This window comes from Lonchura striata, chromosome 8, assembly GCF_046129695.1.
Source record: "Lonchura striata isolate bLonStr1 chromosome 8, bLonStr1.mat, whole genome shotgun sequence".
NCBI classification, from domain to species: Eukaryota; Metazoa; Chordata; class Aves; order Passeriformes; family Estrildidae; genus Lonchura; species Lonchura striata.
The window spans coordinates 1305236-1318586 of NC_134610.1; the positions used below are offsets into that span (position 1 = coordinate 1305236).

General features: G+C 46.0%; 1 protein-coding gene across 2 annotated transcripts in view; it reads right to left on the minus strand.

Annotated features, from left to right (window-relative positions):
* Positions 1-780: 780 nt before the first annotated feature.
* The window catches only part of GALNT13 (polypeptide N-acetylgalactosaminyltransferase 13), a 43527-nt gene continuing 30956 nt past the window's right edge, over positions 781-13351 (minus strand). The window contains exons 10-13 of one of the 2 annotated variants that reach the window (XM_077784863.1): positions 11430-11569; positions 8715-8813; positions 6793-6927; positions 781-2053 (exon numbers count right to left, since the gene is read on the minus strand). In XM_077784863.1, the coding sequence (XP_077640989.1) occupies positions 1868-2053; positions 6793-6927; positions 8715-8813; positions 11430-11569 (560 nt within the window). In that variant the 3' untranslated portion in view covers positions 781-1867. Of the gene's footprint in view, positions 2054-5370; positions 6928-8714; positions 8814-11429; positions 11570-13351 lie in introns of those variants that run through there. The other variant, XM_077784862.1, reaches the window with a different exon arrangement.

Consider the following 13351-nt stretch of genomic DNA (forward strand, 5'->3'; position numbering starts at 1 on the left):
CTCAGGAGAGGGGAGAAAGGAGGAATTAATCCCAACATTCATCCCAAACAGCCCAGGCTGATGTCAAACCTCGGGATCTCCTCAGGGATAGAGGGGCTGGAGCTGCTTGAGGGCTTGAGCTCGCCCAGGAGGATGAATATTGATATAATATTTTTAAAAATATATAAAATAGATAAATTATAGAAAAAAAAATATATAAATTAATATAAAATGTAAGATTATATATAATATTAAATAATATATTCAATAATATATTATAGATTACTATAAGTTAAATTATGTACAATATAAACAAATATAAAAATAATATAGAATACAAAGTTTAAGGGACTAAAAATAGATTAAATTATATAATCTATAATAGTATAAAATGTGCTCTATAAAAATAATATAGCACAGAATAATATAAAATATAAATTAAAATAATATAATAATACTCTTAACTGAAGGAAATCAGGAATAATTTTCACAAGAATCTGATGCTCTCACAGCTCATAAACATAATTTCTATTCATTATTTATAATATTTCTATGATATTATATTTACCTAAAAATATAGCAGTATTTTTATATAATAATGATATATATTATATAATATATAATTATATATTATTTATATATATAATATAATAAATATTTATATGGGAGTTTATGAGTGTAAATTCATATATATTATAGTTCTATATATTTTAATTTTATATAGAAATAAAAAATATAAAATGTATACGCATATATATAAAATTTTAAATATATGTATATGTATATATATATATATATATATATATATAAAGATTTTTTTCCTGATGTTCCAACTAAACTGGTGAGAAATTCCAACAAGGAATTTGGTTTTCTTACCACCCATCCCCTTGTGCTACTCCAAGGTATAGGAAGATTTTCAGGAAAATTCGAGGAAAAAAATCTATTTAAAAAATCAAATTCCAGGAAAAATCTAGGAAAAAACTATGGAAAAATCTGTGGAAAAGCTGAACCTTTTTGAGAGAATATTTTGCAACTGGAATTAGTTTTATGTCTTGGAATAGGAATTAAATCTTCAGCTCCTGCAGACTGGAACAATCATGGTAACAGGAAGGGATCAAGGGAGTTTAATTCATCCAAAATTAATCAAAACTAACAATAATTAAGACCAATAATTACTAGTAACTAACACTTACTAAAAGCTAAGAACTAACATTAAACATCCATTGTATCCTACAGCTATAAGATCATCTTCTGTCTTGTTTTATAGAAAAAATTGGCATGAAAAATTCTTTTAAATGATACGAAAATTCTACGAAACAATATTAGATTTTGTGAAAATTCTATTAAAGATCTACAAAAAATTCTATCAAAGTTCTACAAAAAATTCTATCAACTTTCCATGAAAATTCCACAAAAAATTCTATGAGATAATGGTATGAAAATGATAGGAAAAATTCTAGGAATGTTGTATGAAAATTCTACAGAATATCCATGAAAATGCTACAAGATATCCATGAGGATTTGATCAAAATGTTATGAATTTTTTAGGAACAATTTCACGCGAACTGTATGAAAATTGACATGAAGCGACGAAAACCGCGTGAAAAACGTCTTTCAAAAAATTCCCGCAAAATTCCCTGAAGGTCTACGGGTTCCGTGAAAAACGACCATTTCCACAGCGGCCGAAAGAAAATTTAGAGAACAAAAAATTTAAAGAACAAAAAAAATTTAAAGACCAAAAAATTCAAAGACCAAAAAATGGAAAGAACAGATGTTCTACTCCAAAAATAAAACGAGACAGAGACTCCGCCGAGCTCCTCCAGCGGAGCGGGAAGATTCCGTAGGAATTCCTTACCACGTCCTAGATTTCCTCGCAGTCCTGGCGGCCCTACAGGAAATAATCGGTGGGGCTGGAGTAAACCCTCCGGAAGATTTCCCGGCGGGAGGAGTTGCGGAGGATCCAGCTCTGCCGCGCGCTCCCGTCGCACGCCTCCACCGTGGGGCCCTGCGAGCCGTCCTCCAGCCTGCCCAGCGTCAGGCACGACTGCGTGATGATGTGCAGGAACGTGCGCCTCTGGAAAAGCGGGAACGCTCGGCGGGAATAAATCGGGAACGGCCGCCGGAGAACGGGCTGGGAACGCGCCGCGGATAAGCCGGGATGGCCGGAGGGAAAGGCTCGTGGGCTGGGATCGAGTGGCGCAAAAAATCTCCTCCCGGCTCTTGGGAGCGTTCCTGGGATCCAGAGTGGATTGTTCTCCTACCCTTGGATTGCTGCAATTCCCCGCTGGAAGGATCCAAGCAGAGATGGAGTTTTTCTAGAAATATCCCAAAATCTCCTCCCTGCTCTTGAGAGCGTTCCTGGGATCCAGAGTGGATTGTTCTCCTACCCTTGGATTGCTGCAATTCCCTGCTGGAAGGATCCAAGCAGAGACGGAATTTTCCTATCAGAAATATTCCAAAACTTCTACCTTGCTCCTGAGAGCGTTCCTGGGATCCAAACTGGGTTGTGGCTCCCAGTCCTGTTCTCCCTACCCTCGGATTGCTGCAATTCCCTGCTGGGAAGATCCAAGCTGAGATGGAATTTTCCTAGCAGAAATATCCCAAAACTTCTACCTTGCTCTTGAGAGCATTTCCATGATCCCAAATGGATGTTGCTCATCATCCCTACCCTTAAATTGCTGGTATTCTCTGCTAGAAAGATCCAAGCAGAGATGGGGTTTTCCAAGCAGAAATATCCCAAAATTTCCACCTTGCTCTTGAGAGTGTTCCCATGATCCAGAGTGCATTGTGGCTCCTGATCCTGTTCTCCCTACCCTTGGATTGCTGCAATTCCCTGCTGGAAAGATCCAAGCAGAGACGGAATTTTCCTATCAGAAATATTCCAAAACTTCTACCTTGCTCTTGAGAGTGTTCCCATGATCCAGAGTGGATTGTGGCTCCCAGTCCAGTTCTCCCTACCCTTGGATTGCTGCAATTCCCTGCTGGAAAAATCCAAGCAGAGATGGAGTTTTCCCAGCAGAAATATCCCAAAATTTCCACCTTGCTCTTGAGAGTGTTCCCATGATCCAGAGTAGGTTGTTCTCCCTACCCTTGGATTGCTGCAATTCCCAGCTGGGACCATTCAGGGGGAGATGGGATTTTCCCAGCAGAAATATCCCAAAACTTCCACCTTGCTCTTGACAGCATTTCCATGATCCCAACTGGATTGTGGCTCATTGTCCCTACCCTTAAATTGCTGCTATTCTCTGCTAGAAAGATCCAAGCAGAGATGGGGTTTTCCAAGCAGAAATATCCCAAAATTTCCACCTTGCTCTTGACAGCATTCCCATGATCCAGAGTGCATTGTGGCTCCTGATCCTGTTCTCCCTACCCTTGGATTGCTGCAATTCCCTGCTGGAAAGATCCAAGCAGAGACAGAATTTCCCTATCAGAAATATTCCAAAATTTCCACCTTGCTCTTGAGAGAGTTCCCATGATCCAGAGCAGGTTGTGGCTCCCAGTCCTGCCTCTCCAAGCCCTCGGATTGCTGCAATTCCCCATTGGGAAGATCCAGGCAGAAGTGGGTTTTGTTCCGCACAAATATCCCAAAATTTCCTCCCTGCTCTTGAGAGCATTCCCAAGATCCCTCATGGAGTGTGGCTCCAACCCTTTGGATGGCTGTGATCCCCACTGGAAAGATCTGGGAACAGCTGGGGTTTTTCCTGCACAAACCACCCTGAACTCCACTTGGGAATTACCCAATTAAAACCAGAATTCATTAAACATTTATGAGGTGGTTTTTCTCCACAATTCCAGCTTTTCCTTTCTGGTGCCAATTCCAGGAGGGGTGAGATGAAGGGGAGCTCCCAATTCCCTAAATTCTTCCCACTGTCACCCCATCACTGAGGGCTGGAGCAGCTGGAATGCTCTTTCCACATCCCTCACCCACTCCTTTTCCATGATTTTGGCTTGGGAATGGAAAAAGTGACGTGAGGATAAAGGAGGAACTAAAAATACCAGAGTCAAGTGTCCCTAAAATGTCACTTGGAGTCAGGGGCAGGGACAGCAGTGCTGGATCAGCATTCCCTGTTCCCTCCTGTCCGTGAACCCTTCCAGGGAAAGCAGAGCTCCATCAGTCAGGACTTGGAATTCTCCCTCCGGTGTTCACAGGATAGGAAATACCCAAAGGTGGTGGATTCCTCACATGGGGATAAACCTGAACACGGGAATCTGAGCAGGCTTTTCCTGGTACACGATTCATGGGATGGTTCAAGATGGAAAGACATTAAATCCCATCCCAACCCCCCCTGCCATGGGCAGGGACCCCTCCCAGGCTGCTCCAGCCTGGCCTGGGACATTTCCAGGGATCCAGGGCAGCCCCAGCTGCTCTGGGAATTCCAGCCCAGCCAGGAATTCTCAATTCCCAACATCCCAGCCATCCCCGCCCTCTGGCAGTGGGAGCCATTCCCTGGCTCCTGTCCCTCCATCCTTGTCCCCAGTCCCTCTCCAGCTCTCCTGGAGCCCTTCAGGCCCTGCCAGGGGCTCTGAGCTCTGCCTGGATCCTTCCCTTCTCCAGGGGAACATTCCCGGGGCTCTGAGCTCTGCCTGGATCCTTCCCTTCTCCAGGGGAACATTCCCGGGGCTCTGAGCTCTGCCTGGATCCTTCCCTTCTCCAGGGGAACATTCCCGGGGCTCTGAGCTCTGCCTGGATCCTTCCCTTCTCCAAGGGAACATTCCCATCTCTCCCAGGCTGGCTCAGGGACAGGAAGCTCTGGGATGTTGGAGCAGCAGCTATGGAGAAGCAGCGAGCCGGGGCACTGCTACAGGAGCTATTCCAGGGATTGGGATTTGGCACAGGGATTGCACCAGACTTACCTCAAAGTTATACTCCCATTTCCCAAAATACTGAGGGAAGGGAAGACAGAAGGAAAGCGGAGTCAGTGACCCAAGGAACATTTTTTGTGCAGCCCCTGAGCTCTCCCTGGATGGAAATTCCACATCTTTGCAGGGACACCGCGACTGGGGACGCACAGTGGCAATTATCCAGGAAAAAAACATGGAATTCTGAGCGGGAAGGGATCCACAGGGATCATTGATCCAAGCCCTGGCCCTGCCAGGTTATCCCAACAATCCCATCCTGTCCCTGGGAGCGTTGTCCAAATGCTCCTGGAGCTCTGGCAGCCTTGGAATAAACCCTGAGGGATCTGTCAGGCGTAAATCCTGCGGAATTTGTCAGGAATAAATGCTGACATCGCCATCCATCCACGAGGAATTCAGCTCCTTCCTATCAGCTCTGACACATTTCCAACTTCATTTTTCCCCTGGGTCCCTTCGTGCGTGCCACGTCCCAGGATCTCATCCCTCTCCACATCCAGAGGTTTCCCCGGATGTCACAACAGGAATCACCAGGCGTGGGGGCCTGGAATTTATTCAATATTCCAATACCACAAATTAAATTAGAAAATTATGAAAATAATAGGATGAAATTGTGAAAATTCCATGAAAATCCCTCAGAGAAACCCCTTTTTAGGATTATTTCATGTCCAGCTGTGGCCCTGTTGTCCATTGCCAAGCCAGAATTCCTAAAAATTCCTAAAAACCACCCCAAATCCCTCCATGCAATGCCTGAATAAGCAAGGAAAGGAAAAATCAGTGTAATTCCACTGGTAAATCAAATTAATGAATACAAGGAATTCAGGAAATATCCTGCAATTGTTTCTCTGGTGGGGGGAAAAATATTGGAATATCACAACTGGTTGTTTTCTTGGGAAAAACGTCCTGGATGTTAGGAATGTTTGGAGGTTAATAATACACTAACAAAAATATAATAATGGCAATAATGAAATGAAAGAGAAAATGTGCAGGTGAAATCTGAATATTTCAAGGAAAATTGGCAATAAAAAGCTTTACTCGATAAATCCAAGGACAGGGAATGCACTGGGATGTTTTCCAGAACAAGCAGCCAGGCCTTGGAGATGCCATAAAAACACGGAATATTCCTGTTTTAGGAGCTCCATCTCATGGCCGAGCTGAGCTTTACACAATTCCTGGGAAATTCTGCTCAGTTTAAGGGAAAAACCAGCACATTCCCTGTGTGTATTTCATTGGAAGAATTCCGGCATTCCGGGCAGGAAGGGTGGAGGTGCCCAAGGAATTCCTGGATGTGGCTGGGCTGGGGACAAGGTGGAGCTGGGGCACAGCTTGGAGCTGGGAGGGCTTTTCCAGCCTCAGGGTGGGACCAGCAGGAATTTCCCCATGGAAAGGGGCTCAGGGATTGGCACTGCCCAGGGAGGGTTGGGGTGCCCATCCCTGGAGGTGTCCCAGGAATTCTGGAGGTGGCACTCGGGGCTCTGGGCGGGGACAGGGTGGGCATGGGGCACTGCTGGAACTTTGGGATCTTGGAGCTCTTTTCCAGCCTCATTTCTGGGATCCTGAGCACCAGAATCCCAAGGCTTTTCCCAGAAGGGAATATCCATCAATCCCACCCCAGCAGCAGAGGTGGCCCTGCCCCAGCCCCTTCTGGCAGAGAACATTTTGTGCTCCCCCACAGCTCCAAACCCCTCACACCAACAACAGAAAAGGAGCCCGGAAAGTCCTTAAAATCCCATTTTTTTGCATTTTGGGGGGAAAATTCTTCCTGCCAAGCGTGCTCAGGCCTTTGCAGGGGCTGCCCAGGCAGGTTGGGGTGCCCATCCCTGGAGGTGTCCCAGGAATTCTGGAGGTGGCACTCAGGGCTCTGGGTGGGGGTCAGGCAGAGCTGATGGGGCTGGGAGGGATTTTCCAGCCTCAGGGATCCAGGGATTGTCCCAGGAGCACCCCCCGGGCCCGGGATACCTCGGCATCGTACTCCCAGAGCTGGTTGCCCCTCAGGTGGTGGCACTTGAGCATGAGGACGGGGCCGTTGAGCCGCGACACGTCCAGGCACAGGTCGTCCGTGCGGATCTCCTTGTCCGCCGTGTAGGAAAACACCTGGAACACAGAGCGGGGCTGGGAAAGGGCTGGGAACCCAAACCCGGCCCTGGGAATCCCAAACTCGGCCCTGGGAATCCCAAACTCGGCCCTGGGAACTCCAAACCCGGCCCTGGGAACTCCAAACCCGGCCCTGGGAACTCCAAACCCGGCCCTGGGAACCCCAATCCAGCCCTGGGAACCCAAACTCAGCCCTGGGAACTCCAAACCCGGCCCTGGGAACCTCAACCCCAGTTCTGGGAGTGACCCCGGGCTGGCTCGGGATATGGAGCCTGTCCTCGGAGAAATCCATGGGAATTGAGGGCAAGGGAAAGGTTTCCTTGGAGAAATCCATCAGAATTCAGGGGAAGGGAAAGGTTTTCCCCTGGAGAAATCCATGGGAATTGAGGGCAAGGGAAAGGTTTCCCTTGGAGAAATCCATCAGAATTCAGGGGAAGGGAAAGGTTTTCCCCTGGAGAAATCCATGAAATTCAAGGGAAGGAGAAGGTTTCCCTTGGAGAAATCCATGAGAATTGAGGGGAAGGTTTTCTTTGGAAAAATCCATGGGAATTCAAGGGAAAGGGGAAAGTTTCCCTTGGAGAAATCCATGGGAATTGAGGGGAAAGGAAAGGTTTTCCCTTGGAGAAATCCATGGGAATTCAAGGGAAGGGAAAGGTTTCCCTTGGAGAAATCCAAGGGAATTGAGGGGAAGGTTTTCCCTTGGAGAAATCCATGGGAATTCAGGGGAAGGTTTCCCCCAGAGAAATCCATGGGAATTGAGGGGAAGGTCTTCCCCTGGAGAAATCCATGGGAAATTCAGGGGAAAGGAAAGGTTCTCCATTGGATAAATCCATGGGAATTCAAGGGAAGGGGAAGGTTTCCTCTGGAGAAATCCATGGGAATTGAGGGGAAGGTTTTCTCCTGGAGAAATCCATGGGAATTCAGGGGAAAGGAAAGGTTTTCCAAGCCAAAAAGCAGCGAAATGAGGCCGAGCTGAGGTGAGGATGGAGGAAGTGGCAGGGGGAGGTGGCAGGAGTTGGGATGAACCTCCAGGATAAATCAGGGATGGGAACATGGATCATCCCAGCCTTTCCCACCAGGAATGTGGCCAGGAGCAGGGGTCTGGTATACCAGAGCTGCCAGGGAATTGTGACCATGGAAAATTCTACACAGAAATAATTAAAAATTCTAATTCATTAAAATAGAGTTGATTTAAAATATGCTTAAAACTCCCTTAATTAAAATTTACATCCCAAACCCCATCTGGAGCAGCTATGCCAATTTGAATATCCACTGGAATATGCAAATTTTGTTCTAATTAAGCCAGAGCTGTTGGTCACAAGCCCAAGAATTCCATCCACTTTTCTTCTCCCCTCCAAAAGAAACTCCCCAGGACCACGGATGAACTTCCATGAATATCCTGGATATTTATTTTCCCTACACACATTCAGAACAGATGGATCCATTCCATTTTTACGAATATAAATTCAAATTCCTGATCACATTTCCTAAACATCTGGAATGTTACATTTATTATTAAATGACAGCGGAATTCTATTCAATTTATTCACTGGGATACTTTCCATGGATGCGCACCAATATTCCCCCAAAATCTGGAGCTGAAATTGAACAAAAATTGCTGAGTCCTCTTAAAATCCTCCAGCTGGAAATCGAAAATATTTTGGAATTTTCATTGATTATTTGGATATTACTTTCACACAAAATCTAAAATAGAACTGAAACAGATATTTAAAATATTCGGAAGGAATTCTTGGACAAACAGGCCACTTTCCCCTGGTTTTATTTACCTGGTTCCCTCCCATGCCGTGGCAGTTGAAAAATCCCACTTTTTCATTCTCCTTGCGGCCCATGTTGTCCAAGCACTGGTTGGTTTCAACATTCCTGATCTGGAGAAAGGAAAAAAGTGAAATATTCCTTAAAAGATTCCCTGGACCTGCCAGACTGGTGCAGAAAACTGCAATTTGTGAACAGATCACATTCCCAAATAGTCAGGGAACGGCTGGGTTGGAAGTGGCCCCAGAGCTCATCCATGGCCACCTCTCACTATTCCATGCCAAGCCATGAGGGAATTCAGGATGATTATCCCAAATCCGCCAGAATCTCCATTCTTTTTCTCCCTTTTGTCCAGAGAACAACAAAATATCCACTTGGGAAATGCACTTGGAGGTGCTGCCCACCTTTGATTGGCACCAGTTTTCTTTGGATTTGAGCCCAGGAGGAGCCATCCAGAGCAGGACATGGATCATTTATGGCCTAAGGATGCTGCTCCAGCTTGGATGGATCAAATCCTGCCCAAATCTCTTCTGAAAGGAGGAAAACATCCCAAAAATGCACTTCCAGTGCATTAAAAATTCCCCGTTTCTCTGCTGCTCCTGGGCTTTGAGGCTGCAATTCCCTTTTCCTCTTTGAGGCTGCAATTCCCTTTTCCTGCTCCACTGGAACAGCCAGGCAGGGCTTTAATTCCCAGCTCCTGCCTGAGCTGCAGTTTCCATGGGAACTGAGGCCACACTGCACTGATCAGGTGTTTCAATGGCTTTTTTCTGCCTTCCTCATCCCATTTTCCAGCCTGACAACGTGGCACAATCCCATTTTTATTTGACATTCCCTAGACAAGTCCTCTCCTTGCTGGAAACCCCCAATTTCCCTTTATTTTGGCAGGATTAAACCTGGAATCCTCCAGTGCCTTTTATTCCTGCCTACAATGGCAGATTTCAGTGGGAAATCACCTCCCTGCATGTCAAAAAAAGCCATTTGTTCCTCAGAGTGTTGTTCCAGGGTTTTTATTCCATCATCAAATCCTGTGATTGTTATTCCATCATCTCAAATCAACCCATTCCAGAGCTTTTAAAAGGCAGCATAGGAACGACTCAGTGTAATATTTTTATCCCTGAATTTGTTGAATTTCAAAGAAATTCCAGCTCTGCTGATCCCAGAACCTTGTGATTACCGGGAATGTCCCTGACCCTCAGCTCCAGGCTGGAAACACTCAGTGAACAAACATTTATTTAAAGAAAAATCCAAGAAAAGCCATTTCTAGTCTCTTTCTAAGCAACGAATGATGATGGAAGGTTCCCCTCAAGGGCTGCATATTCATCATGTCAAAATATTAATCCCAAACTTCACTCTTCCAATCTCCTGCTCCATTTGGGAGATAAATTTAGCTGGTGAACACGTGGAACAGACACTCGATTTAAAGGGAGATTTTTAAGGAGAGGGAATCTGTTTGGAACAGCAACTTCTCCTTAAAAAGGACTTACTGGTTTCCAGTTCTTACTGGTTTCCTTTATTCCTGGGTTTTCCTGCTTTCCCAGACTTCCTGCTGTGTTGTAGTTACTGGTTTCCAGTTCTTGCTTTACTTACTGGTTTGTTGTACTACTGGTTTCCTGCATGGATTGATCTCCTGCAATTCCTGGTCTGCTTTACTCCCTGGTTTCCTGCATGTATTGGTTTCCTTTAATTCCTGGTTTCCTGCTCCTGGTTTCCTGCAATTCCTGGTCTGTTTACTCCCTGGTTTCCTGCATGTATTGGTTTCCTTTAATTCCTGGTTTTCTGCTCCTGGTTTCCTGCAATTCCTGGTCTGTTTACTCCCTGGTTTCCTGCAATTCCTGGTCTGCTTTACTCCCTGGTTTCCTGCAATTCCTGGTTTCCTGCAATTCCTGGTTTCCTGCAATTCCTGGTCTGTTTACTCCCTGGTTTTGTGCAATTCCTGGTCTGTTTACTCCCTGGTTTCCTGCAATTCCTGATCTGTTTACTTCCTGGTTTCCTGCAATTCCTGGTCTGCTTTACTCCCTGGTTTCCTGCAATTCCTGGTCTGCTTTACTCCCTGGTTTCCTGCAATTCCTGGTTTTGTGCAATTCCTGGTCTCTTTACTCCCTGGTTTCCTGCAATTCCTGGTCTGTTTACTCCCTGGTTTCCTGCAATCCCTGGTCTCTTTACTCCCTGGTTTCCTGCAATTCCTGGTTTTGTGCAATTCCTGGTCTCTTTACTCCCTGGTTTCCTGCAATTCCTGGTCTGTTTACTCCCTGGTTTCCTGCAATCCCTGGTCTCTTTACTCCCTGGTTTCCTGCAATTCCTGGTCTGTTTACTCCCTGGTTTCCTGCAATTACTGGTCTGCTTTACTCCCTGGTTTCCTGCAATTCCTGGTTTCCTGCAATTCCTGGTCTGTTTACTCCCTGGTTTTGTGCAATTCCTGGTCTGTTTACTCCCTGGTTTCCTGCAATTCCTGGTTTCCTGCAATTCCTGGTCTGTTTTCTCCCTGGTTTCCTGCAATTCCTGGTCTGTTTACTCCCTGGTTTCCTGCAATTCCTGGTTTCCTGCAATTCCTGGTCTCTTTACTCCCTGGTTTCCTGCAATTCCTGGTTTCCTGCAATTCCTGGTCTGTTTACTCCCTGGTTTCCTGCAATTCCTGGTTTCCTGCAATTCCTGGTCTGTTTACTCCCTGGTTTCCTGCAATTCCCGGCCGCTCCCTTCCCGTGTGCCGCCGTTCCCGGGCAGGGCCGTACCTCTCCCAGGGAGTAGTAGCGCCGCGGGATCTGCGAGTCGGGGTAGACGTTCTCCAGGTACCAGGAGAAGGGTTTGCAGCCAAGCCTCTCCCGCAGGGCTTTCCTGAGGGAAACATCTCCATAATCCACCTTCACCACCCCTGCAATGGTGAGAGAAGAGCCCATCAAACATCCCTGTTTGGGGAAGATCCCAGAGCTGCTCCAGCTCCCCTGCAGGGCTTTCCTGATGGGAACGTCTCCATAATCCACCTTCACCATCCCTGCAATGGAAACATCTCCATAATCCACCTTCACCATCCCTGATGGAAACATCTCCATAATCCACCTTCACCACTCCTGGAATGGAAACATCTCCATAATCCACCTTCACCATCCCTGCAATGGAAACATCTCCATAATCCACCTTCACCATCCCTGATGGAAACATCTCCATAATCCACCTTCACCACTCCTGGAATGGAAACGTCTCCATAATCCACCTTCACCACTCCTGGAATGGAAACATCTCCATAATCCACCTTCACCATCCCTGGAATGGAAACGTCTCCATAATCCACCTTCACCATCCCTGATGGAAACATCTCCATAATCCACCTTCACCATCCCTGCAATGGAAACATCTCCATAATCCACCTTCACCACTCCTGGAATGGAAATGTCTCCATAATCCACCTTATCCATCCCTGCAATGGAAACGTCTCCATAATCCACCTTCACCACTCCTGGAATGGAAACGTCTCCATAATCCACCTTCACCATTCCTGATGGAAACATCTCCATAATCCACCTTCACCATCCCTGGAATGGAAACGTCTCCATAATCCACCTTCACCATTCCTGGAATGGAAATGTCTCCATAATCCACCTTCACCATCCCTGCAATGGAAACGTCTCCATAATCCACCTTCACCATCCCTGATGGAAACATCTCCATAATCCACCTTCACCATCCCTGGAATGGAAACATCTCCATAATCCACCTTCACCATCCCTGATGGAAACATCTCCATAATCCACCTTCACCCCTCCTGATGGAAACATCTCCATAATCCACCTTCACCACTCCTGGAATGGAAACATCTCCATAATCCACCTTCACCATCCCTGATGGAAACATCTCCATAATCCACCTTCACCATTCCTGATGGAAATATCTCCATAATCCACCTTCACCATCCCTGGAATGGAAACGTCTCCATAATCCACCTTCATCATCCCTGATGGAAACATCTCCATAATCCACCCTCACCATTCCTGATGGAAACATCTCCATAATCCACCTTCACCATCCCTGCAATGGAAACATCTCCATAATCCACCTTCACCACTCCTGGAATGGAAACGTCTCCATAATCCACCTTCACCTCCCCTGGAATGGAAACATCTCCATAATCCACCTTCACCATCCCTGGAAGGGGAAAGGGGAGGAGATCAAACAAGGAAAAGGAAAAGGAAAAGGAAAAGGAAAAGGAAAAGGAAAAGGAAAAGGAAAAGGAAAAGGAAAAGGAAAAGGAAAAGGAAAAGGAAAAGGAAAAGGAAAAGGAAAAGGAAAAGGAAAAGGAAAAGGAAAAGGAAAAGGAAAAGGAAAAGGAAAAGGAAAAGGAAAAGGAAAAAAAGGAAAAGGATGCTGGAAACCAGTGGCTGTAGAAGGAATATTCTGGACACAGTTTGTGTTCCAGGAGAGAATCCCAATCCCACTTTTTGGCCTCCCACGCAGGCAGGAAAGAACCTTTTTTGCAGCCTGACAATTGTGAGGATTTGCTGGGATTCAGGAGGAAAATCCCTCCCAGTTTCCTCTCCCAGGACCACCTGAACCTCAGCTGGCCCCAGCTGGGACAGACCCACACGCAGCAGCTCCTGGATTCCAGATTTACCCATTTCCTTTCCTTCCTAAGAAAGGGGCTTTCTTTAATCCCATCTGA